The 27386-nt window shown below is 42.7% G+C and overlaps 1 protein-coding gene across 4 annotated transcripts in view; it reads left to right on the top strand.

Moving 5' to 3' along the window:
- Positions 1 to 27386, top strand: part of RALGAPA2 (Ral GTPase activating protein catalytic subunit alpha 2) — a 287179-nt gene that overhangs the window by 178906 nt on the left and 80887 nt on the right. For all 4 annotated transcript variants that reach the window (XM_081256663.1, XM_081256662.1, XM_081256661.1 and 1 more), the window contains 3 exons: positions 1509 to 1632; positions 3571 to 3726; positions 9805 to 9963. In XM_081256663.1, coding sequence (XP_081112789.1) covers positions 1509 to 1632; positions 3571 to 3726; positions 9805 to 9963 — 439 coding nt within the window. The remainder of the gene's footprint in view (positions 1 to 1508; positions 1633 to 3570; positions 3727 to 9804; positions 9964 to 27386) is intronic.

Below are 27386 nucleotides of genomic sequence, written 5' to 3'. Positions count from 1 at the left end.
GAACACAAGACAGTAGCTTCTCATTTTGTGTGCAAAAATGCATCCTGAAGTAGTAACAGTTATCATTTCAACATAGAAGCAAAGAACATTAGTGGGTTTTTTTAATTCTTCTTTTTCCTTTCTATATTTTCTAATTTCTCCTCTAAGTGTGGTAATTGCATGTAAACTATGGAGGGACATGAATAAGCTATCTAGACAAATAAAAGGAGCGTACTCTCCTCCTTGATTGATTTTTATGACTTTCCAGTTGAGTTTCATTTCATTCTGCTAATTAAGTAGAAAAATAATATTCCTGCAGAAGGAGATATTGGATAATATGTTAAAATACAGAGCCCAGATTCCACCACTGTTGATGTCTAATCGGATTATAATGTTGAGGTATTGAATGAGAAGGCAACAGAAACATTTCCACGTTGTTTAAGTGCTTGGTAGTTTTCCCTATGAGATTTTTTCAAAGTGTATGGTAAAAATCAGGAGAAGAGTGGAACTGCTCTGGAAATGATCATCTAAAATTTTAGAACGTAGAGACTGGAGTCAAGGTCTTGGGTGATGGAAGTGCGGAATGGTTCTTGATTAAAGCTCTGGTCCAATAAGAGCGGTGTCTTTGCCTCTGAACTGTCTCCAGATCACTTGGTGTAGGTCTAGTGACTTTGACACTTTACTCCAGGGTATAGTTTATAGAAATGGTTATTGACATGTTCAAATATATCATCGTATCTCTGGTCAATTCAACAGAGTTTTAACTGAGCAACTTCTATGCACCAAGGACCTTGCTAGATGCACAAAAGTTTAAGAAGCAGGGCTGCTTTCCTCAACGTGGTGTCACATTTACCTGATTTAACAGCAAAGTGCCCCAAATCCATCGTGGAGGAAGTGGACGAACAGTTTATATGTCCAAAGAAGTTTCCCTGGACAGCTGTCCACCCTGCGCGTGCCGCCCCTCACAAAGAAAGTACCTAAGTGTGTTCTGCTTTGAAGAAGTAGTTTCCGTTTCTCACAAAGTCTCTGCCAATTTTACAGTTCCAATCAGGGAGCTCCCCGGTTTCCTTATCTCAAAGTGTGGGAAGTGAAGTATGTGTGGTCACAAGGATCTGTTCACAACTGATAGCTCTCTGAAATGCTTTCAAAGGTATATTTTTACCAGAGTTGGAGAGAATTTGTCAAGCCATGTGCTCTTACATGCTGTTCGTACATCATACCTCTGAGAGAGTGGTCTCAGGAGCCCAGGCTGCCCTGTCTCAGCTCCCGGTGTCCTGCTTGCTACAAGTGCTTTTCTGTCACTTTCTGTGCCTCCTTTCCGCCGTGTCCGCGAGGAGGTGATGATCAGACCTGTCTCATTAGGGCGTCTGCAAGGATAGATGAGACGTGTGTTGAGCCCTCTTGGAACAGTGCCTGACCCCTCGTAGGTTCTCAGCAAGTGGAAGCTGTATAGTAGACGCATAGGTGGCAGCAGTGAAACAAACTTTTGTATCTAAGTGTTCTAACTCCTTTAAATCTAAAAATTACAGCCGTGAAACGCACAAAATCGCGGTGTTTTACGTTGCTGACGGCCAAGAAGACAAGTGCTCGATCCTTTCCAATGAAAGAGGAAGCCGAGCGTACGAAGACTTTGTTGCTGGACTGGGATGGGAGGTAATTCATTTCATTCAGGAGGCATTTATCCATCAGTGCTATTTAAGGATGTACGTAAACTAGTCCTTGATGGTCTAAATTTTTACGTATGTTTTTACATTCAAATATAGCATGGGTAGAGTTCTGGAGTTGAAGAATATATCGAATTTGACATCTTCTATCAGTTATTTTTGTACTTTATACACCAACTTTTGTTTCCCCTTAACTTTCTTCTTAATATGATTTCATTTGCTTTTCATCAGAACTGAATAGTCAGATCGGCTCTCCCAGCTATAGACAGTGTGTAGTAAGAGAGGACAGTGGGCAGAGAAGCAATGGCTTTGGTCCCTACATGGAGGTTGGAAAAGAAATCAATGGTGAAAAATGAAGAGTTGGATGAAGTAAAAAGTTGACTTGACGGTAGCCATGATGGTTTAACTCTCAACCTGTTTCCCTAAGGTAGATCCCAGGATGGTTGATATTTTAAAATTTTGTTTTTTCTTTACTAAGTCATAGTCTGACCAAAAGACATCTATACATTTATACACATGCACACATACACACACATATATCTGTCTCCAGAACATATTCCCCGAATCTAAAAGAATTCAGAGTAGTTAAAATGGAAATCAGCATATCTGAAATAATTTTCTTACTTTTTATTACTTTTGTTTTGGTTTCTGGGTTATCTATGCTGTGGGAAGCTCTCTGGGTGCCTAAGCAAGACTTAACTCTGAGAACTGAGTGTTAGCGCAGGGACCGATGTGGAGGTGGGGACAGGGTAAGGGTACATCAAGGTCAAGACCATATACTTCTGAAATGTCAAGTCAGTTTTAGTCTAAAAGAGTTACTGAACTTTCAATAAACTGTTCATCTTACCGATAAGATGACTTCTTACTTGTCATAGAATATACTGATTATTTAACCAACATTTTTAAAAATTAGTTAATTATTTATTTTTATTTTTGGCTGCCTTGGGTCTTCGTTGCTGCGCGCGGGCTTTCTCTAGTTGCGGTGAGCGGGGCTACTCTTCGTTGTAGTGTGCGGGCTTCTCATTGCAGTGGCTTCTCTTGTTGCGGAGCATGGACTCTAGGCGTGCAGGCTTCAGGAGTTGTGGCACATGGGCTTAGTTGCTCCGCAGCATGTGGGATCTTCCCAGACCAGGACTCGAACCCGTGTCCCCTGCATTGACAGGTGGATTCTTAACCACTGCACCACCAGGGAAGTCCTAACCAACATTTTTAAACCATACATTTCTTAACTAGAGTTTTAAGAAAAGATTAGAACATTAATTCAGTGTATGTATTGATTGTCTTTGGCACAGAAGAAATTCTTCCATTTCTTTTTCTTTTTCCAATTGTGTTACCACAGGTGCTTTACTGAAAGAATAATAGTTTATGAAAAGTAAAAAAAAAAAAAAAAAGGAAAGAAAATACCAAAATGGAACCTAAGCACTGACTAAGTGAACATTCACACATAGCTTGAAAAAGAATTATAACTCAGAGACTTTTGGCAGTGGTATAAATTGGAACAACCCTTTTGAAAGGCAATTTAGGAATGGCTGTTAAGTTTGGAAACTTTTGTACCCCTTGACCTGAAACACTGCTTTGAATGCTCCTTCTGGTTTGAGAAAACAGAAAATCCCACAAATCCAGCAATAGGGGAGCTCCGTGTGTGTCTATACATATATTCATATTTAGGTATAGGAGGGGATAAAGTTGGAGAAATATGCACCAAACTTTTGATAGTGGTTTTCTTAAGTTGGTAGGATTTTGCAGGCCTTTCATTGTTAATGTTTCTTTAATATTTAATGTCATCTAACTTTGTATTACATTTGCTTATAATCAGAAAACTATAAAAATGAACATACTGAGATTTTTAAAAAACTCTGCATTCCTGCTAAGTGAATAAGAGCGGCTCCCGTTTGACCTCCACTCCTTTCCCTCGTGACTGTGTCAGGTGGACCTCTCAACCCACTGCGGGTTCATGGGCGGACTTCAACGCAACGGCAGCACGGGCCAGACTGCCCCCTACTACGCTACCTCGACCGTGGAAGTGATTTTCCACGTTTCAACTCGGATGCCATCAGACTCAGATGATTCGCTCACCAAAAAGGTAAAAGGCCTCCTTGGGGAGCATGCTTGGCAGCCCTGGTTTGTAGGTGAGGCACACCTGGGACAGAGTGAAGGCCATGGCCTGATGTACACGGAGACCGGTTTCCTTTGGATGCGACCTTGGGGTCGCTCTCCTCAAGCTACTCTTGTCATGAGTCTGAAATGTCCAGCTTGGCACAAACTAGATAAAGAAATGCATGAAAAGCAATCAGTCGTTTAAGTCTTAAATCCTGAGATTAAGATTTAGGAAAAGGAAGGGTCTTAAATGTTGTTAACTTTGGATCTTCTCTCACATGACTGTTAACAGAGAAACTGACGCTGTCAACCTCTCGGGTTGGCCAAGGTCATCTGACGTAAGGACCCTGTACTGATGGGGTCAGAGAAAGCAGGCACCCCCAACCAGGGCTGCCGGGGGTGCAGCTTTTAGCAAATGACTGTCAAAATGGCGAGTGCAGGTGCGCTGCTGCCTGGCTGCCCTCCTCTCGGGCCCCCACCTCTTGTTCTCCAGAGTTCAAAGGAAACCTCCTCCACCTCTGAGAAAGCTCTGCAGGGTTCCCCCTATGCTTTCTAACCTGCAGGATGTCCACCTCAGGTGACTTGCAGGAAGTGAGAGACATCCCAAGAGAAGAGGACTTTTTACTCTGGGGAGGAAGCCTAGGAATCTGACCCACGTCTCCGTTTGCAGATGAGAACATCTGGGCCTCGCCTGCTGGTGGGGGGCAGAGTCCGGAATCCCTGCCTCACACCCACTCTCTTCCTGCAAGGATGCCAGAAACCTAGGGCAGTACCTGGTGGGTGGAAAGCAGGCCATTCCCATGCCTGATGGGCGGTGGCAGGGAGACGGGGTGGGGGTGTCTAGCATGGTGGCTGTAGCCAGGGTTCAAGTGTGTCTCCAGGTACTTCACCAGCCCGTACCTCAGTTTTCCGATCTATTAAATGAGATTAAAAACACAGCCCACTTGCTGTCTCCTGGAGAACAAAGAAGAGGTCATGTGAGCACACAGCAAGATGGTGGCAGTTTATAAGCCAGAACAGGGTGCTCACCAAAAACAGAATCATGGTATCTCATTTTTTCCCCAGCTTTATTAAGGTATAATTCACATATAGCATTGTGTAAGTTTAAGGTGTGTAAAGTGTTGATTTGATACACATATATAGCAAAATGATTACCACAGTGGCATTAGTTAATAATTCCATAACCTCACATAAAAATGGTATGTCATTATTGTTTAAATTGCATTTTCCTCATCACCGATGAATATTTATTTATTTATTTATTTATTTATCTGTGTTTATGGATTTATATATATATATGGATTTAAAATCTCAGTCTTGACCTGAATTGATGCTATAAGAGGAAGAGAAAGTTAAAATTTACTATAGAATGAATCCACAAAGTTAGTATACCACCATTTATCCTCATAACATTTAAGTTTCTCAATTTGATAGATGGTAAGTTTTATTAAAAAAAAAAAGAAAAAAAAAAAAAACACAGCCCACGTCCCAGGGTTGCTGGGCAGTAGGTGAACAATGCCTGTGAAATGGCTGAGCGTGGGGCTGGTAGCATCCCTACCCGGCAGCCCCCGTTGTTGCTGACCAGTCTGATGGACTCTTTCCTCCCGGCCTGTTAGGCAGGTGATTGATCCTGGCCAGGGGGCCTCAATGCACCTGCCTCATTTCTCTCCTCCGCGGTTTTGCTCTTTCATCACTGCAGCCACGGACGCCTGGACCACGTACACGGTGGGCAGCAGAGCTAGTGGGACCTGAGAAGTTGGGTCACAGCATGAGCAGATCCCTGTCACAGAGACCAAGGGTATCGGATGGACAGAGCACGACAGGCTTTCACTCGGTGGCCACGTGCTGGCTCCCGAGGGCCTGGGGAGCTGCCCCCACGTCTTAGGTTTTGGTGGCGGCGGTGTTCTTAGTGAAGGGGACCCTGCCCGCAGGCACGCGACCTCAGATTACCAAGACCCTAGGCAAGACTCACACCTCCTTTTTATTGGCCGTACCTTGTAAATCGCTGCTACTCTGCAAATGTGTCACCATATTCTATGATTTTCATATGACTGAGAACTATTTTGTTAAAAGACAGCTTTATATTTTAAACATTTAAAAAAATTATTTCCTAAGTAGGACTGACTTTTTTTTTTTTTTTTTTGAGAAAAGACAGTGTTTTCTTGATAAAACACCATGTTATGAATACTTTTTCGGGGCTTGGCCGGGTTGTAAGGTTCCCTACTGTAATAATCAAAATGCAGCTGATACCTTTTGCAGCTCCAAGATTTAGCATCATTAGTGACAAACTCTCTCTGTCAGGATGTCTCACAGCTCAACTAAAAATCAGTCACAGGAAAAGCAGCCCCACAGTTCCTTGACTTATTCTGACTGAATTGTCCCTAACAGCTTAAAAATGAGCTGCAAAATTCTAAAGTGATGCCTGCTCTCCCCTGCCCCCATCACGGGGGCACTTTTTCAACCCTGCAATCTGGTTGCAACCCCACACTGAACTCTTGATCCTTCACTGCAGAAATTTGTTAGCTCCAGCTAGATTAGATTTTTCACAGCTAATCTAACTGCTGTAGGGGTTTGCAGAGTGGGGACAGAGCTGTGCTATTGGATTTGTCCAATTCATTTGACTCCAGGACTATAATTGCACTTATGTCTTACAAGGCTTTTATAGCCTCAGGCTGCCCAGCCACATAAAAAACAAATTGGCAGTGATACACTGCGAGTGGATGGGATGAAAGGCCCACATTATCAGACTGCAGGCAGCACTGTTCTGGCAGGAAGTTTCTTGGTTAATTTACAAATAAAACTTAGATTTTAGGATGGGCACACTGTCAGCTGAACAATGGGGATGTCAGGCCTGCCTGTTACTTAGTTAAAAGTAGCAGCCGGGCCTACTGAGGAGCAGGAATTCTTCAATCACACAGACGACTCCTTCTGGAGCCAGCTGGCGCCGTAATGCAATTAGTCGGGAAAGGGGGTCAGCCCATTAGGTGTGTCCCAGGGCCAGTGTCACAGTGCGCGCCGCCTGGCAGCGGCGGGCAGAAAGGCCCGGGCAGAGGGACTGCAAAACTCTGTCAGGATGAGGAGGGGCAGCACGCGAGCTCATTTCTTAAGGCTTAAGCCCTGGGCGCTCGTTCCGAGCCTCTTGTGCGTTTGAAGCAGTAGCTAGCGTGAAGGACGGCTCCGTCCAGATGACACACGACTCTGGTCAACGTGACTTGTGTGCACGGGTTTCTCACTTGAGGGCCTGTCGTCAGGATTCTCCAAAACTCACAAAACAACGTCTCCGTAATGAAACCCCCTTTAAATCGAGTGACACTTGGAAGCTTCCAGAGTATTTCCGTGTGTTCTGACGTGGTTGACAGTTTGGCCGGGTTGATCTTACTTGTTTTACCTGCCTGTGTTCTTGTCGTGGGCACAAGAGGGTGTGTCCTTGCTCTTTGCTCAACAACCGGTCCCGGTCCCGTCGCCTCAGCTCTTAGTTCTGTGCGTTGCCTAATTAAACTGACGCGTGCGGAGGTCTGAGGCATGTGACCCTGAAAGCAGCTTTCAGATGATGAATCTCGTGTTATCACCACCTGCAGAATCGCCACACTGGGAGGGTGGGCCCATTCCTGTGATAACGTCCTCCCTTGCCCCAGTCCTGAGGATATAGTTGCAAACAGAACTAGGAGAGACTTCACTGGGTTATGTAATCGAGTCACCTAATTTAGAAAAGGGAGGATAACCGCAAAATTTCAATAGTCACCGTATTACCTCAGAGCTAATGCCTTGCCACTTACACGGCTGGCCAGGGAGCTGTCCCAGGTTCTGGGGTGCTGGCCTGTGGCGGGACAGCCACACAGGAAGGCTGTTTCGTAGGTGTATTGGTCCCATTCAGAAGTTCATGCCAGCCCTGCATCAAGGGGCACAAAACTACCCAGAAGGCTGGGTCTCTCTGCGGGGCGAGGAGAGTGGGTTTGCACCCCGGGGCGGCCCCGGCTCTCACAGTCCCCTTCTGCTACTCTAAATTCCTCCCAAAGTTTCCATCTGAAACTACTCCTATTTCCCTCAAAAACATGCCTTTATTGTGCTGCTGGTGAGCTGCTACCGCATATTTGACTCCAAAAGGACTGAATTTCAGGAGTGCGTTGTGAACTCCTTGCGTGCTTTATTGAAAAGGAAAAAGAAAGAAAAATGGAAAGAGAGAAAGAGAGAGATAGATGGCCTAGTGTTACTGTGAAAATCCGGGGTCTTCTTTTTTAACTATTTATGTAACGGGTTGGTACACCTTTTGCCTGCTACCCTTTTAGTGTTTATACGTAAGAGAGGAGGAGAAGGAAAAAGACATGTACTGGGTGATTTTGCGTTTAGAAAGTTGTAGACGCCGTTGAATTTTTCTGCACTGTCGTGCCTCGTGCTCAACGCCTGCAGTGGCGTGCGTCCCAGAGCCCAGGTTCAGACTCAGCTGAATAGAGCGCCTCACCTAGGAGCCACCTGAGCTCGCACCTCACCGTAGGTGCAGAGGTACAGTGGTCCCCAGAGGTGTGACAGAGGGAGGGAGAAGCAGGCATTGCAGCAAACCAGCCTCCTTTGTGACCTTGTAAACAGAAAGGAGACCTATTGGGGTGATCTCAGGTTTTCCCTTTGTGGTCAGAGAGTCTATAAAGAAATTGTATTTATATTAAAGTGTTTTAAATGCATAGTACTTCAGAGCATCCTTTTTTATACTTCAAGACAAAACCAAAGCATTAGCTTTGACATAACATCTCTGCCGTACTAAAGTGCCTCCGAATTTAGTCACTTTTAGGGTTCACCTGTTAAATAAGCTAGGAAGCAAGACACACTTTGTCATGGTGGTAGATGGCCTCCTTCTGCAGTGGGTGCAGGGCCGGTACCTCACATCCTTAGGAGGCGTCCAAGGGCCTTCACCAGTCAGCCTTTGTGGGTTTAGGACTTCAATTTCAGCCAGCGTTTTCACCTTCGTCATCGAGTTTGCTTGAGTCACACTGCCAGGCCTGCCCAGATGAGCTCACCTGCACTTTCTCCAGCCTGGGACACACAGTCACTGTGCAGGAGCTTTGTCGAGGGTGTTCTTGCATTGGACCCAGCTGGGCCCTGAGGGATGCTCACAGGTTCCCTTCCTTGGAGGCACGGGAAGCCCTCCTCAGAGAGGCCACAGGAGTCTCAGACTTGTTTTTGGACCACGTGACCTCTTGTGTATAAAGTGATACACGAGACGGCCGGGGGAGTTGACGTGTGACAGTGCAGTTGCCCTGGCTACAACCTAGATGGCCATGGGCAGTGGAGGCCAGGTGGGTCAGAAGCCCCAGCCAGCTTCCAGGCCACCCTGCCTCCTACACCTTGGCAGGGGTGTGCCCCGCCTTCCTGAGCCCCCCCCTCCTTATCAGACAACACAAAGATAATGTGGCCTACCTCAGAGAGTTAGTGGAAAGACTGAACACAATGCATGTGTGAACAGACTTTCTCTACAGTGAGGTGCTCTTCAAATGCTAGGTACTAGTGCTTGGTATTAGTCTTTTATGAAATTTAAGTAACACATTAGTTTCTTAGACAAAGATAGTGTTATACATGCTTTTCCTTAAAGGTTTGTCATAAATCTAGTTTTTATGCATTTGGTAAGGATTGTACTATAATGGCTTCTGTTCTCTTCCACTCATCTTCTGTTTTTCTGAAGAACCATTGAATTCAGAGCCTAATGAAGCTCTCCTGTAATATGGAATAAAAGTCTCACACCGTCCACTGTGTAGAAACGTGCTCAGCCACATACTGCATAAGGCTTTGCTGCAGGAGTAAAATTGAATTTTTTAACAAATCCTAGAAAAGGTCTTGTACCTGCGATGCTTACGTGCCTCTCTCTCGGTTCCAGTGTGTTTCATAGAAGGGCGAGCTGTGTTTTTTTCGTGTACTTGTGCTTTTTTAAAACCCCCACAGAAGGCATCGGTGTTGTAGCCTTCTTCGGTGGTGAATTATTTTTGCCTCTGAGTATAATAATTCAATTTGTAAGCCACGACCCCTCCTAAAGTGCTGTGATCGCTCTGATTAATAAGGAACCAATTTGCCGTTGCAGCTCCGTCACTTGGGGAATGACGAGGTCCACATCATCTGGTCTGAACACTCCCGGGACTACCGCAGGGGGATCATCCCCACCGCCTTCGGAGACGTTTCAATCATCATCTACCCCATGAAGAATCACATGTTCTTTATCGCGATAACGAAGAAACCCGAGGTATGTTTTCACCTCGTTATTCTTCTGGCCCGTACAGGCATTTGCCATGTGATTCACTGTTACTGAAAAACAGTGATACCAGTATGCTAAAGGGGCCACTTTACATGTATGTGAATTACACATGCTAAATAGGAATTAAATATGAATTGGGATTTTCAAAGAATCTTTCATCAGGAGCACAGAATTCTGTATTTTATTACTGAGACTCTGAAAATTATAATGTAAAGACACGTATGGTTTTTTAAATGTTTTTAATTTTTAAGATTTTATAATTTAAAGAAATTGTCATTTAGAACTTGGGGCATGTTGATCAATAACAATAAGAGTTGAATGAGCCCCTTGTCACATCTACCATTTTGTGCGTAGCTGTGGGTATGGGATCCAGCCTTGCCTCTGCCGCTGCTAACGGGGGTCAGTCCTGAAGGATCGCGGAAAACTCCTAAAGAGCTGGGCCTCCATGGCTCGGCCCGTGTCGGGGCTTCTAACAGTGGACGTGCCTTGCCACCCATCAGTTCAGCAGGGTCCATTGGCATCGATCACGGGAACAGCCGGGACCATCCAGGGCCTGAGAGCCGGAACCATCCAGGGCCTGAGTGCCGGGACCTGGATTGGCTTCCGTCTCTGTCCTTGCCCTGCCTTTAGTGGTGGTTTAACAGTGCTTGATACAGTGACTTGATCTTATTTGCAGCTACTAATACAAGGCGAGTTTTTTGGGGGGTTCTTTTTTTAGTTTTCTAATTAGACATTTAGTGTATTAAGTCTCTCCTCAAGCAAATGACTTTGTGTGTTTCAGCTTGGTATTAAATACAACCTTCATTTCCATTCCAAATTGTCCTCCTGCAGGAGCTAAAAGTTACTGTTCTAAATACTCGCTATTTTTAAGCTTTAAAAATAGTAGGTAAAGATTTCCTGGGATTTATAACCTAATCTAAAGTGTTCAAGTTGTGAGGATTAAATGAGCTAAGAAATGAAAGGTGCTTCAAACAGTGCCTGGTCCAGAGGAAAAGCTACTTAAGTGTTAATGATAAAAATAATAATAATAATTATTATTATTATTGCTATTATTTTTTTTGTTATTGTTACTACCATGAAAATAGAATAAATAATGACAGTGCTAGTCAACTCCTGAACTCAGAAAAGCCCCTACTCTGGCTGGTGAGAAGCCTGACATAAAGGGAACCCTCTTTTCTATTCAGGGAGCAAAGATGCCAAAGTTCTTCATGTTAAATATTTGTGTTATCTTTGGTTCAAGTCTCTGTGCGTGCGAAGTGTTCACGTTTGTATAAGAAGATGGCGCTTAGTGCTAATAACATTTGCGTGTGTCCATGAAGGACATTAATTTAAAAAATTAGACTGAAAATTTTAATATTAGACAACCAATAAATTTAGTATCCTGTAGCTTTCACAACTGGAGAATGTGTTTCTTTAATATTTAGTATGGATTAACTGGCTTTATTAGTTCATTTTCAGCACGGCCCTCTAAAATGTCATTTAATGTCCTAAAAATGTCACTTTTATTTTTATAGTAAATTAAGAACGTAAAAGGTATTTGAGTTCACTTCATAGTGTCAAAGTGATTTTTGAAAAGGTATTATAATGCAGGAAAACAAGTTTCTTTAAAAAACGTGTACGTTTTATAAATTTGGCCATGAATTCTGACAAGATGAATCGAGCAAAGCGTTTTCTTAATATTTCAATTCAAAAAGCCTAAAGGGAAGAAGAGAATAATGGCCAACTGGAAATTTAGTGTTATCCCCACATTTAAAGGACAAACCATTACAATGTAATAAAATTAATCCAGACATTTCCAGGGCAAGTGTGGCTGACCTTTTGTTCACCAACCACTGACCCCAGGGTGAATGCGAGAGGCTTGTGGAGGGAAAGTCTGTTTGTTTGGCTTCGGTCCCTGGTATTTAAATTGCATTCCCTAATCAAATGAAAAGGCTGTCCTCTCTATCAGGTTACAGAATCCATGGCAACATTTGGCCTTTTATATCCATAATGTTAGCCTTTTTGTTCGCATCTAAGTAGAGACACCTGGAGCAATGTTAACATTAACCGATTTAGCATTAATAGCTTCATTATATAAGAATTTCTGATCAGATAGCTGTTACTTTTGTTATATTGCTTCAGCTTGTATTGTTGTCATTTTTTATCTCCCTGCTTGGCAACCAGGCAATGATTTGCAAATTTTTTTTGTCTTGATTAATTAAGCAATATAATTATCAGTAACCACGATGCAGCCTTTGCTCAACAAAGCTTCGGGGAGAAAACAATGGTAAGTCTGTTAGTATGAATGCATTCCACGCGTCCCAGATGCATGAGGATATTATGAACAATGAGGGGAAAGGCCGCCTGGGAGCGGGGACAAAGGGTGCCACGCAGACTCGACACACTGCGCATACCGCCAGGGACGCGCCGCGGGCTCCCGGGGACACAGACGCCTCGTTAGATTACAGCTAGTCAGCAGAGATTAATTCTCAGCCATTTGGTGCAATAATTTACCCATTCCCCAGTATTTTAACCAGAGCGCCTTACCACAGAAGGGAAGGCTTTGTACTTGAAAGGTTTATTTAACCTTGCCTACTTTTGGCGATCGCCACCAAAATCAGTATGTTTGCTTAGAAATGGTCATGACGCAGCTGCTTGAAGTTGAGGAAGCTCCTTCTCGGGAGGGCAGGCTGTGCACGAGTTTCCAAAATGATAGGTAGCATCAGAGCTGTCCGTGGAAGACCTGTATCTTTTATCTGAACGTGGTGTGACTTTGTGGTCTGAGTACACTTTACCAGCCTCTGGGTAGCCATACTTCTCTAAGAATAATTTTAATCCTTCTTTAGGAGGGGGAAAAAAAAAACCAAACCTCATCAGTACACAAAAGTCCTGCTCACTGGATAGAGTCATGCATATTCAAATTGTACTTTCATTCACTGGGCCTCATTAATAGCCTGTGTAATAATGTGAGGCTGTTTGTAATACAAGCTCACAGACAGCACTGCTTCCAAGGCCTTTGAAATTTAACATATTTCGCTTTTTCATCCATACACCTCCCTTAAATATACAAATTATGTGCCTGGCAGAATCCGCCTCCTCTTCATAATACAGCCTTTGCAAAACGGTATGTCGAAGGACCACGGCTGCGCTCGTGTCAGGCAGGCATCTGAGAGGGTCTGCTCCCTTCTTGAGCTTTTCACTGAACTTTTTAAAAGATACATTTTAAAAAAATCAGTGTGCTGAGCAATGTAATATCACTGTTAGGTTACTTTCAAGATAAGTCTGTCTCCATAAATGTGGATAGCGTAGCCTTTGGTCACGGAAAAGAAATGTGCTGTTGTCAGACTTGTGGGTTTTCCTACTTGTATTACTAAGTCAGTAGTCAGAGAAGACGTACACATGGGGCAGAACGTGAGTGATTTACAGGGTTTGTTAAAGCGCCCAGTTTGTCCTGCAGAAAAGTGATTCATAAAGCCTCCAAACTGCAGGAGGTACCCGTGTTACTTTCCTTCTTCCAGTAATTGGAAACAGTATGGGTACTCAGCACATTGGCTTGTATGAATTTGTGAAGGTACGTTTTAGCATTTTTGTCATGTTTCTCTCCAGGCACATGAGTGACTGGCTGGTGACTATCTGACCAAAGGGTAGATGAGCGGAAGAAGCCTTGACCAGGAGCAGTTAAGACAAGAGGAAGCTGTGGGAAAGTGTCCTCTTTGTCACCCCAACCAGTGTCCATTTTGTAAATGAAAAACATGTTAACATCCTCTAGACTCCCCTTACTTGGCCATGGTCGTTATGGGCCTGGAAGGAAAACAGGTGATGATTCAGTCCTTTCTAAGAAGCACAGGCAGGAGAGAGTAATAGGATAGGAGCTGGGGACCCCAGAGTTCCAGTTCCTGTGCTGCCACAGTGGGGGCTGTCTTGGGCAAGTCTCTTAATGTCTTTGGACCTTAACTTCCTCAGGTGCAACATTCAGCTTGGGGACCAGGGTATCTACAGTCTTTCCGGGGATTCTAAGCACCCTTTTAAGAGGATGGGCCCTCCTTGGGTCCTCGTGTTCCTAGATGCCCATCCTTTCCCTAAGTTGCCCCGAAGCTGCCGTCGAGGTAGTTTCTGGCTCCCTTGCAGGCTCAGCAGCTGTTGTGTGTGTGTGCGTGTGTGTGTGTGTGTGTGTGTGTGTGTATCTCTCCAGAATGACACCTAGCCCAGGACCTTTCCCTGGAGTAAGTGCTCAAAATGCTAGTTAGGGCTGATGCACCAGAAGCCACAAGAGCATCTGCACATTTGAGGCCAAGAGGAGCCAGTGTTGGCGCCTGTGTTTGGAAGGAAATCTTTTCCTAGCGTGGCTTTATTATAAAGGGAATGCGTTTGACTGCAACATGGTTATGTAAATTTTCTCTTATTTCAAATGTTCAATTTTCTTATTTATCTCAACGCCAACCAAATAATCTTTTTGAGATTAAGTCATACATTTTAAAATACTTTGGGACATTCTCAGGGAAAGTAAGTTGTTAGTTTTTGAAAATGTAAAGAATCATTTATTTTGAAAAGATAACTGAGAATACTGAATAACCAGAATTCACTAAATATGTTATTAAGTGGATTACTGCAATATGTTCTGTTTTGGTAATTTATTATTATCGTTATTGGGAGTTTTTAAAGTAGAGGAATGACACTGGGAACTTTGTGAAAAGGCAGCTGTCATTTGCAGATGTTATATCAAAATCAAATTTCTTCTCTAATTCAGGGCCACTCCTAATTTGAGGAATTCCCTGGATACAAGAGATCTATATTATTCCTTTTGTCCAGTTTTGAAAGACTATCTGAGTCACCCACAAACAGTTGCCAAAGAATAATAAGGAACATTTATTTATAAGATAAGCCTCAGTACAGATGGAAAAAAATCTATAGCCTATTATTAACTCATAGCTCCTGTTTTATCTTTCACAACAATTTGGCTATTAAGAAGTCCTTCTCAATTGATTTTCCTCAAAAGTTGCCATTGTTTTCCCTTTCTTTCAGTTGGTCTTTGATAATATATCTTCCTGCTTTTGCCTTATCCTCCTCCTTTGGCCAGAGCCAGCCTGTGTAAATGTATTCTGAGTGGCCAGTGGAAGAGCCCGCTTTGTGTCAGAAAGTAGGACAGTTCTCATCCTCTGCCCCAAGTGACCTCAGCAGGAAGGGCCTTCGGGCCCACGATGCCCGCTCTCTGACCCCTCGGCAGACACGCATGTGCCTTTCAAATCTCCGGCACGCGGCTGCACGCACCCTCGGCCAAAGCTGGGCAAGGCAGGCTGGGGTGTCAGGAGTGTAGAGAACTCCTCCGTAAGCAGGACACAGGCCCACCGCCCCCAGAACAAGAGGCGTACTTTCTGTGCTGTACTTGAAGTTCATTAGTTTGTTGTTTGTTGTAGTTGGGTTTTTTGTTGTCTAGTTTTCTTCATGAATTCATTTATCACAGCTCCATCTCACTGATTACGGGACTGCTTTTTAGGGTTAGGGTTAGGATTAGGGTTAGGGACCTCATGACAGGTCCGTGGAGCACTTCTCCCCCACACCTCACCATGGCATCAGCCAGACTTTTGTATAGTAACAGGAAACAACCAAAAGAGCTGCACATCTGAGACCTTATCCATGAAGTCTCTAGAGAAACCCAGACACAACAGGGGAGTCAAAAACGGAGGCATCCAAGGAAGCTTTAGCCTGTGACTCCTTCATCTGCAACTTCAGCAAACCATAAACACGGCCTGACTCCTGGCCAGACAAACATAAAGCCTTACACTAAAGGCCTATTGACTTCAGTTCCTTTTACCTGGTATATCATGTCCAGCTATCAACAAAAACATTACAAGTCATACTAAAAGGCAAAACAACCCCCACAGTTTGAAGAGACAGACCAAGCATCAAAATCAGACTCAGATACGGCAAAGATTTTGAAATGATCAAATCAGGAATTTAAAAGAACTATGATTAATATGCTAAAGACTCTAATAGAAAAAAATGGACAACATGCAAGAAGAGATGAGTAACGGAAGCAGAGAGATGCAAACTCCAAGAAAGAATTAAAAGGAAATGCTAGAAATCATAAACACTGTCGCAGAAATGAAGAATGCCTTTGATGGGTTCACCAATAAACTGGACGGGTGAGGAGAGGAGCTGTGAGCTTGAAGACATGTCAATAGAAATATCAAAACTGAAATGCAAAGGGAAAAAATGATAAGAAAACTGAACAGAGCATTCAAGACCTATGGGATAATTATAAAGTGTTATATACCCCTAATGGGAATACTAGAAGGAAAAGAAAGAGAAAGAAACAGAAGAAATAGTTGAAATTATAACTTAAAGATATTTTTATATAACATATATTTTAATATATAATTATAATATGTGAAAAATTTCCAAGTTGATGACAGACACCAAACCACAGATCCAGGAAGCGTAGACAACACCCAGGAGGATAATACCAAAGTGTCTACACCTAGACATATCACATTCAAACTGCACGTCGCAGACTGAATGTTTGTGTCCCCCCACCCCCCAGAATTCATATTTTGAAATCTAACCGTCAGTGTGATGGTATTTAGGGGTAGGGATAGAGAGGTGATTAGGTCATAAGGGTGGGGCCCTGAGGAGTAGGATTGGTGACCTTATAAAAGAGGCCCCAGAGAGCTCCCTTACCCCTTACTGCGTGTGAGAACACAGAGAAAAGACAGCCGTCCATGTACCAGCCATCTTCTGACGTCTTGTTCTGGGACTTGCCAGCCTCCAGAACTGTGAGAAATAAATTTCTGTTGTTTATAAGCCAGCCAGTCTATAGTACTCTGTTAAAGTAGCCCAAACAGACACTACCAAAAATCAGAAACAATGGGAAAATCTTAAAAGAAGCCAGAGGAAAATAAATAACAACTCTAGAGGTTCAAGGATAGGTATTACATTGGACTCCTAGCCAGAAATCATTCAAGTTAGAAGCAAGCGAAGTAAAATATTTCAAGTGTTGAAAGAAAAAAACCACCAGCATGGAATTCTGTATTCTTCAAAAGTGAAAGAAGAAATGAAGCCTTTCTCAAACAAAAATTAGGAAATCTGTAGCCAGTAGACCTGCCTTGCAAGAAATATTACAATAGGTTCATCAAAAAGAGAGAAAATGTTACAGAACAGAAACACATCTACTTTAAAAAGGAAGCGCTTTAGAGAAGAAATAAATGAAGGTAAAATGAAATCTTTTATTTTCTTATTCTTAATTGATCTAACAAATAACATTTTGTTCCGAACAATAATAGCAACGATGTATTCAGTGATTATAACTTATGGATAAGTAATGAATGGCAGCACTGTCATAAGGATGGGGGAAGGATTAGAAATATTCTGTTACGTGGTACTTGCACTACCTGTGAAGCAGTAAGTGTGATTTGAAAGGGGACTTGGATTAGTTATAAACGTATATGTCAAACTCAAGGGCAAACACTAAAAGAAGTAAAATGTATATAAAACACACACACACACACACACATGTGCATGTCTGGAGGACAGGGCCATGCCTCCCCCTCCACATCCCACCCTGGACCATGGAGCACATGAGAAGTGCTTGGAATTTAACACATTTTAACTTTTTGTAAAATTTTCAGTCCGTGGACTTCTCAGTCTTTCTGACAAATAACGTAACTGATATTTCTTTTTTCCAACGGAAAAGTTGTTATACTTGAATGCAATTTTTTAACCGATGTATCTGTCACCCACTTTGGCATCTCAGGCACAAATGCAGGGCCAGAACACACCCTCTCAGTTCAGAAGTTCATATCGTGGGATTCTGAGCTTCCCAGAGGGGGAAACTGGCAGGTCCTGGAATCCTAGACACGGGGGGTAGAAGTGCCCTGAGAAACCACCGGTTCTGACCTCACTCACGCACAGATGACCCTGTGAGGGTCAGCCTGTCTGTGCAGCCAGCACCCCCGGTGCCTACAGCCCTGTGAATAACCACACCCAGAAATCACTCCTTTCCCTTTGGCCTCTCATTTTGGCCCTTCGTTAGTTCCAGTCTGGCACTTGATTCTCTCTTTGTTCATTATAACTTTTTGGTTGTTTTAGGTTGACTTTGGGGATCTGGTCAGAAACGTGAGAAACTGTGTTGTTTGCAATTTTCATGAAACACCCCCAAATAGGTTCTGTTCTCCTCGGTTCGTAAGGCAGGATTCGGGGCAAGGCACGTGGTGTCCCCGGTGGTGGGACTGCTCTGCCCTGGTGCCTTGGTTGGTGGACGTGAAGGCCTGCCCCTCAATGTGAGCCTTGTAGGACCACATCTCCAGGGATGGTCCCTGTCCGCATCGGTGATGAGGCGGTTCTGGTTTCGGGGTAGGTAACCAGACGGCTTCTCTGGGGGGGGATGGGCATCTCCCCGCATGCCTAGTTGCCCATATGTAGAAGCTCTTTTCTTCCGTGTCTTTCCTTCCTGACCTCTTATTCTAACATTATTTTCCAGCTCACAAAGGTCTGTTCATAGAGACTGTGGTCATTATTGACATTACTCTTCACTTCACAGGCCTTTGCTTTACTCCCATCTTTTTGTAATGTGGCTTTTCCCTCCGAGTATAAAAACATGCATTCTTCCCTACCTGACTTCTGCGTTTGGTTCCTGACCACTTAGTTTGCAAAGACCATCTCCGGGTTAGCTCTGTGGCCTCTACCAGGTTGTATCTCCTAGCGACACGCACAGACTTGAAGAGCATGCTTTCATCGTGGCCTTTTCATCTCATGAATAAACGTAGAAAATTTACCTGGTGCTGTGTGTTGCCTGCATTTGGTTTCCCGGGACATTAGGTGGGTGGAGAGGCTGCAGGTGGGCAAATATAGCAGCAACGGGTTGTGAAAACGAGCTGGTTATTTCTGCTGGGCATTCACGGAGTCTGCTGTCAGCTGGGTCCCCCGGCTGTTCTTCAGTATTTTCCTGTATCTCTCAGTGATTCTGATGCTCCATGCATTTCCCAAGGTACCAATTCCAGAGCTTTACAATCTTCTCAGGTCCACAGTCTAGGCTTCCCTCCTGCCTTACCTCCTTTAGTGCCCAGCCTCTGACTTACCCAGGAAGCCCCTCGGCAGCAGCGTGCGGGCCGTTGCCGGGTTCTGTTGACACCCTTGCTCTTTATTTATCTGTAACCTTTTAGGCACATCTTTTCACACAACACCAACTAATGCTCAGCTGGATTAACACCTCCTGACGTACGTGGTGGGGAAGCTGCCTTAGCAAAAGAGCCAGTGCCCCCCTCACCCTTTCCTTCCCGTCTTACACCGTTTGCCTGGGGTGTACCTCCCCTCCCACCACTAGTCTCTGCTGACGCCCACGGTCATGTCCGCCTTCTACATGAAGGTTTCTGAGGCTTCTCTCAGCTAGAAGAGGACTCTCTCTGGCTATAGAACGTTATGTCTGTACTCACCCTAAAGCTCTTTTTTTCTCTTCATCTTTCTGCCTTCTTGAATACATATTTTTATCTTCCGTGCAAACTGCCTGTGGGCAAGAGCCGTGACTTATTTCTCTGTATTCCTCTATAGCCCTCAAAGCAGGCAAATACGTAACTGTGAAACAGATGAAATCTGATCTCCCTGCCCCTTTCAGCCTAGAAAGGTTCTGTGTACTCTTCAGAAGTTTCAGGCAAAATTTGAGAGTCCTCTGATTCTCCATTTTTTCCAAATATTATCTTCTGATATTTAGAGAACATATTTATACATATACAGAGATTAAAATATTTGGAAATAAACATTCGCCTCAGAAACATACCTTATATTTCTTTTAAAGTTTTCACCCTTATCTCAAAAGTATATGATTCTTCTACATTCCCTCTCATTAGGACAGTACTGTTTGCACCACACTTACTAATATAGCATTTGAACCTTTCAGCCAGTCTGTGAGGGCAGTAGAGCAGACCACACTGCCCCTGGGCTCCAAATACGTCCACAGTTGGTGCAAGTGTAGCAAACGTGGTTTCTGGGTAGCCAAACCAAGTCCAGAATCTGAATCCCAGTAGCGTCGACCTCTTTCTGAGTAGAAGAGTGTTAGTTGTCACACCTGTGTGCAGAGGCTTATTAATGAAGGACTGTGTACACTTTACAGGCATATGTGCGGAATCCTAGACCTTTGATTAAGTCACCCACCTCTTACATGAGAAAAGCAGTGTCAAAGAGCTGGGCACAAAAATCGCGGCCATATCTTTGTTATGAACAGATGCCTTTAGTTTTTAGAAAGGGATGCATAACTGACCAAACTGGGTAAGTCACACCACCCAGACTCTGCATTTACAGCTTCCAGCACAGCCTGGGGCTCAGCAGGCCTAGATCTCGTGGCAGTGTTCCAGTTCTGAAAGCTGGAGGTCATCCATGAGGAACTGGAACAGACCTCAGTTGTTGATTATCCAAAATGTCTCGACTGAGTCCTTGAAAGATTAATGTCCACAAATCAAATGGAGATTTCCGATCACTTTGTGTGTCCCAAGGATTCTCCCTTGTCCTTGCTCCAGCAACTGGGTGCCTCCCTGTGCTGTTTGGCTGCACAGTGTTGCAGCAGGAACTTCTCTGCAGATGCGAGTCTTCTCTGCTTTCACGGGATCTGGCCAAGAGAACCTGGCTGTGAAAGTGCCTTGGACTAGACCCGGGCCGGATGAGGAGAAAATCATTGGGGCTGTACTTTCTAGCTTTGTGCTTCCTCTCACGGCTGTTCTTCCTTTCAACACGGAGCACATGAGAGGGGCTCCACATGCATCTCCTAATTTACAGCTGGAAAGGAAATCTAGTTTGTCAGCGGTCTTGGAAAATCTTATTAATCTCCAGGATTTGGTCATCATGCAGAAGCTTTAGTTGGTTGTGAATATACATGCTCAACAGGGACGAAGTGATGAATTGAGGTTATGATTAGGCCTAATACTTGATGTAGTCTTCCATTAAATTTCCCGTTGGGCGTGGGAGCAGGACGGGGTGCACAGGAGATTCCCTTTTCCCCGTCCCCATTGTATAGCAGAGCCACTCACCCAGGCCACCCCGGAACTCCCTGTACCACCTTGCTGTCCAGTGATCTGGGGAGCCTGATAACCAGGGGCAGTTTCCTCTTCCAACTGAGGGGAACCACAGTGCCTTCTTCTGGTAGGGTTGCTGCTCCCTTCCATACTAACATACTAAAAACAAACATCAGAGACCAGCATTGTAGGAGCAAAAGAAAAGACTTACATGTGGGGCTTCCCTGGTGGCGCAGTGGTTGAGAGTCCGCCTGCCGATGCAGGGGACGCGGGTTCGTGCCCTGGTCCGGGAAGATCCCACATGCCGCGGAGTGGCTGGGCCCGTGAGCCATGGCCGCTGAGCCTGCACGTCCGGAGCCTGTGCTCCGCAACGGGAGAGGCCGCAACAGTGAGAGGCCCGCGTAACGCAAAAAAAAAAAAATGATAATAAAATAAATAAATAAATAAAACTTACATGTGGGTCAGGAGGAGTAAAGGGAGAGGCACTCTCCTTCCCCCGCTATACCTAGATGTGAGTATTCTGATTATGGAGAAAGGCCACCATGTATAGGTCCCTGGTTCCAAGGACATATCATATCTTGTAAGTCAGTATCCCACCCTCACATGGCAGTGTGTCCCAGTGAGCATGGGAAATGAGTTTTCAACAATCTTCCTGCATGTAAGCCCCTCCACTCAGCTCCACTGGGTCCAGGGGACCTCTGTCACACTGTCTTGCTTCCTACAGCTTATGATGTAACTTGCTATAAAATGAGGCCAGCCCCTACCCTGTTCTTCCTCAAGAATGTCTTAGGTTTTCCTGGCCTCTCTGATTCCCATCTACATTTTAGAATCAGCTCATCAGATATGGTGTGTTGAATCCACAGATCAGTCTGGGATGGGAAATAACAAATGCTGAGTCTTCTAGTCCATGAACAGATACATCCTTCCACTTATTATATTTAGACTACTGGAACGTCTCTCAGTGAAGTTTTAAAGATTTCTGTATACTTTCCTTGTTAGATCTATTCCTATGGACTTCATATTTTTATGCAGTTGTAAATAGTATCTCTTCATTTCATTTTCTAATCATTGGTTGCTGGTAGATAGAAATGCAGTAGGATTTTTCTGTTTATGCTGTGTCCATTGACCTTGATAAACCCTCTTATGAATTTGGAGCATTTTCTGTAGATGCTTTTGGAGATTCTGTGAATATAATCATGTCATCTGAAATAATGACCGTTTTGCCTCTTCATTTCTAATTCATAATCTCCTGTTTCTATTTCTTGCATTACTGTATTGGCAAGGATCTCCAGCACAGATGTTGATAGATGTGATCAAGGGGACATTCTTCTCTCTTACATACATAAAGCTTCTAATGTTTTACCCTTAAGTTTAGTGGTTTCTGTAGGGTTTAGTAGATATTCTTTAACAGATTAAGGAAGTTCCCGTCTATTCCAAGATGGCTAAGAATTTTTTTTTTATCATAAATGAACTTTGAATTTTATGAAACACTGTTTTCAACATCTTTTGAGGTTATCCTCTGACTTTTCTCATTTCTACTACTAATGTAGTTAAGTACATAGATTGATTTTTAATGAAAACCCACACATATTCCTGGGATATACTCAACTTGGTCATGATGTTTTATTATTTTTTGCACATTATTGAATTGGTTTGCTAGAAGTTTGCTGGGATTTTTGCATGCATGTTCATGAGTGAGATTGGCTCCTGATTTTGTTATTAAGATTACACTAGCCTAATAAAATGAATGGGTTTGGTTTCCCTTTTCCTATACACTGGAATTGTCTCTAAAATAATAATTTGTTCTTTAAAGGTTTTGTAGAATTTGCCAGTAAAGCTATCTGGGATGGCTTTTCCTCTTTAAAATAGTTTTTTTTTTTTCACTGTGATTCAATTACTTTAAAGCTTATAGAATTATGGTTTTTATATATCATCTTGTATCTATATTAGCTAAGTTGTATGTTACTGGAAGTTTAGCAATTTCATCTAAATTTCCAAATTAATAGGCATAAAAAGCTATACACATTTTCTAAGCATCTGTGGTCGTGTCCCCCTTTTATTTTTAATATTATTTATTTGTACTTTCTTCTTTTCTTGATTCACCTTGCCAAAGACGTATCAATTAATTGTATTAGACTTTTTTCAAAGAACCAACTTTTGATCTTGGTTATTCTCTCTGTTGCGTTTCTATTTCATTAACGCCTAGTTTTGCCTTCTTTTTCTTTCCCTTTACTCTTCGAGTTTATTTTATTCTTTTGGCTTTCCAATATTTCTTGAGATGGATGCCTGTCTCATTCAGTTGCAGCCTTTATTCTTTCTAGTATAAGCATTTAATCCTACACATTTCCTCTGAGTACTGTTTCAACATGTAAGTTATAATATCCACTATTTTCATTATTATTTAGCTTAACATATTTTAAAATATTCATTTCAGTATTTTTGTTGACCCCTGAGTTATTTTGAAGTCTTTCTTCATTTCTAAACATAGAGATTTGTTCTGGTTTTCCTTTTGCTGTGGATTTTTAACTAATAGCTCTTTGGGCACAGAATACGAATCTTATGAGTTCAGCCCCTTCACATTTTTTGAGACTTGCTCTGTGACCTAGAACAGGGCCCAGCTAACTTTTTCTTTAAAGGACCAGGTAGTAAACATTTTAGGGTTTGTTGCCCATGCAGTGTCTGTCACAACTACTCGCCTTTGCCATTGCTGTGTGAAAGCAGACACAGGTGAAGAGAGTGGCCACGTTCCAGTAAGACTGTATTTTGGACTGATTTTGAGTTTCATATAATGTCATGTCACAAAATATTTTTTTCCAACCATTTGAAAAAGTAAAAACCATTCTTAAGTTTGCAGGCCATTCAAAAAAGGCACCAGGCTGGAATTAGGCCCCGCGGGCTATATCCTTGGCCTAGAATATGGTCAATTAAAAAAAAAAAAATTCTGTGCATGCTTGAAGAGAATATGTCTTCTGCAACTGTATTTTGTATGTATCCATTAGGATGAGTTTGTCAGTTGTGTTGTTGGAATCGTCTATGTTCTTACTTGTCTTTTAAAAAATATTTTCTTTGAAATGTAACATAAGGAAAAGAGCACACATTGTAAATGCACAGCCTGATGAATGTCTTCAAAGCAGACGATTTTTTATTTATTTATTTATTTTGGCCACACCATGCAGTATGCGGAACTTCCTCAACCAGGGATCGAACCCACGCCCCCTGCATTGGGAGCATGGAGTCTTAACCACTGGACCACCAGGGAAGCCCCTCAAAGTAGACAATTACCCAGATGTAAGCACAGGATATTACCAACCCCCAGAAATCACCAATCCTCCCAAAAAGTGGCCGCTATTCTGATTTCTGTCAACATTGATTAGTTCTACCTGTTTTTGAATAGTATTATATAGTATGAACTTCTTTGTGTCTGTTTCTTTCACTCAGCATTATATTGGGGTCATTCCCGTGACGTTATAGATTTGTTCCTTTCATTACTGTGGGCTATTCTATTGAGTCAACATGCCACAAATTTTGATTCATGCTCTTGTTGATGAACATTTAGGATATATCCACTTTGGTGGAATATGTGTGGCTTGCCTTTTCGCTTTCATGATGAGCAGAATTTTTAAAATTTTTATTGTCCAATTTATTTTTTTCTTTCATGATTGGTACTTTTATTTTTTTATTTTTATCTTTTTTTGGCTGTGCCAGGTCTTAGTTATGGCATGTTGGATCTTTTAGTTGCAGCCTGCGGACTTCTTACTTGCAGCATGTGGGATCTAGTTCCCCGACCAGGGATCAAACCTGGGCCCCCTGCATTGAGAGTTCAGAGTGTTACCCACCGGACCACCAGGGAAGTCCCTGGTTGGTACCTTTTGTACCCTAAAAAATCCCAAGGTTGCAAAGATTTTTTCATGTTTCCTTCTAGAAACTTTGTGGTTTTCGCTTTAATATTTCAACCTATAATCCATCTCGGTTTTGTGTGTAGTACGAGGTAGAGGTCAAGGTTCACTTTTCAATATGTCTATGCAGTTGTTTCAGTGTCTTTATTGAAACAGACTTTTCTTCCCCATAAAATTGGTATGTTGCCTTTATTGCAAATCAATTATCATATATGTGTGATTCTATTCTTGGACTCTATATTTTGTTCTGTTGATATATTTGTCTATCCTGGTTCCAATATTATGTTATAGTCATTATTATAGTTTTATAGTATTTCTTGAAATCAGGTAATATGTCGTCTTATTATTGTCTTGGCTAATCTATGTATTTTCATTTCCATGTAAATTTAAAATCAGCTTGTCCATATCTATAAAAGCAGCTTGTTGGAATTTTTATTTGTTTTGTACTGAATCTGTAATTCAGTTTCAGAAGACTTGACTTTTTTATAATATGGAAACTTCCTATCGATGTACATTGTACATCTTTCTGTTTGTTTTGGTTGCCTTTAATTTATCTCAGCAATGTTTGGTAGTTTTAAGTATAGTTGTTTTGCATATCTTTTGTCAAGTTTATTTCTAGGTATTTGACGTTTTTTATGCCATTATGAATAGTATTTTTAAATGTCATTTTCCAATTATTGGTTGCTAACATTCAAAAATACAATTATTTGGAGGGTATATTGTATACAGTGACCTTTCACAACTCACTTATTAGTTCTAGTTAAAGTCCTTTGGCTTTCTCATGTACATAATCATGTTATCTGTGAATAAAAATTACTTTACTTCTTTTTAATCTTTATGCTCCTTTCGTTTTTCTTCCTCTCTTTTATTTTTCTTTGTTGTAATGAGTAGGACCTTTAAAAATGTTGACTAAAAGAGGTGAGCGTAGACATCCTTGCCTTTTCAGGTCTTTAGGTAAAAAACATTTATTGTTTTACCATGAATTATCCCATAATTTTTTTCCCTCGAAGCTTTCATCAAATTGAGGAAGTTCCCTTCTATTCCCAGTTTGCTGGGAATTATTATTTTTTTATCATGAATGAGTGTTGAATTTTATCTATGCTTTTCGTGTTTCTATTAAGAAGGTCATATGGTTTTTCTTCTTTATTCTATTAATGCAGTAAATTGCATTGATGGATTTATGGATATTGAACCAACCTTGTTTTTTTTTTATGGAAAGTACCCCTTGGCCAAGATACAGTGTCCTTTTTATATATTGCTGGATTTAATTTGCTAAAAATCTGTAAAGGGTTCTTGCATTTTTGTTGAAGGATATTAGCGCATAGTTTTCTTGTGTCAGCTCCTCATGTCAGTTCCTACGGGCAAAGATAGTCTTTCATTCACTGTGTATGCCAAGCCCCTCCCCCAATTCTAACCACAGAAAAGGTGTTCTACAGATAAATAGTCTTTGACGTGAGTCAAAAGACCTAGGCTGGAGACCCACATTTATTAGTTTATTTAAATTATTTCAAATATTAATGAATTTTACTCATTTGCATTCCAGCCGTGTACCAGGGTCAGTGCTGCTCATTGGAGGTTTTTCTCCTCCACGTGCAGCCACTCCTCAGTGTTATTCGATAATTCTTCCTCATGTCTCCAACCTCTAAGCATTGGAGGGCCACAGGATGTAGTTCTTGAACCTCTTTTCTCGCTCATCTGAATACCCATCCTGGGCTATGGCCATACCACCCTGTACGTGCCCTATCTTGTCTGAACATCCAGCCTCATGGCTGTGAGCACCAGGTGTCAGTGAATAACTCTTACAAATCTCCAGCCTGAGCCTCCCCCTTGGCTTCCCACTCGATGTGTCCACTGCTGCCCTCGAGCATCACCACTGGGCAGTTAAAAGGCATCTCAAGCTTAGCACGTCTAACACTGAGCTCATGGCCCTCCCCGCCAGTCTTTCAGGACAAGGTGGCTCCAACCTTCCGGTCGTCAGGCCACACACCGTGGCATCATCCGTGCCTCTTTTTCTCTCCCACTTCATTAGTAATTTTCTGCAAATCCTCTCAGCTCTACCTCCCCACTTCCCCTGCTACCACTGGCATCCAAGCCAGCATCACAGCTCGCCTGGATCACACAGTAGTTCCCTAACTGGTTTCCATAATGCTCACTCTTCGCAGTTTTCCCAACATAGCAGCCAGAGCAATACCTTTGAAGTGCAGGTTTGGGACTTCCCTGGTGGTCCAGTGGTTAGGACTCCACGCTTTCACAGCCAAGGGTTGTGGGTTCGATCCCTGGTCGGGGAACTAAGATCTCGCAAGCTGTGCAACGCGACCAAAAAAAAAAAAAAAAAAAAATGCAGGGTAGATCATATCCCTCACTTCCTAAACCCTCCAGAAGGCGTTTGCCTCACTCAGAGCGGAAATCCAGATCTATAAAATTCCCCTCACAGCCCCTCTTATTACCTGTCTGACTTTATCTCCTTCCGTGCTTTCTCTCGCTCACTCGACTTCAGCACCGTGGCTTCCTTACTGTTGCTGAAACATATGGATTCTGC

The sequence above is a fragment of the Mesoplodon bidens genome (assembly GCF_964165515.1).
Source record: "Mesoplodon bidens genome assembly, chromosome: 15".
Lineage (NCBI taxonomy): Eukaryota > Metazoa > Chordata > Mammalia > Artiodactyla > Ziphiidae > Mesoplodon > Mesoplodon bidens.
The sequence above is the reverse complement of the archived record's forward strand: the minus strand, read 5'-3'. Positions and strand labels throughout refer to the sequence as shown.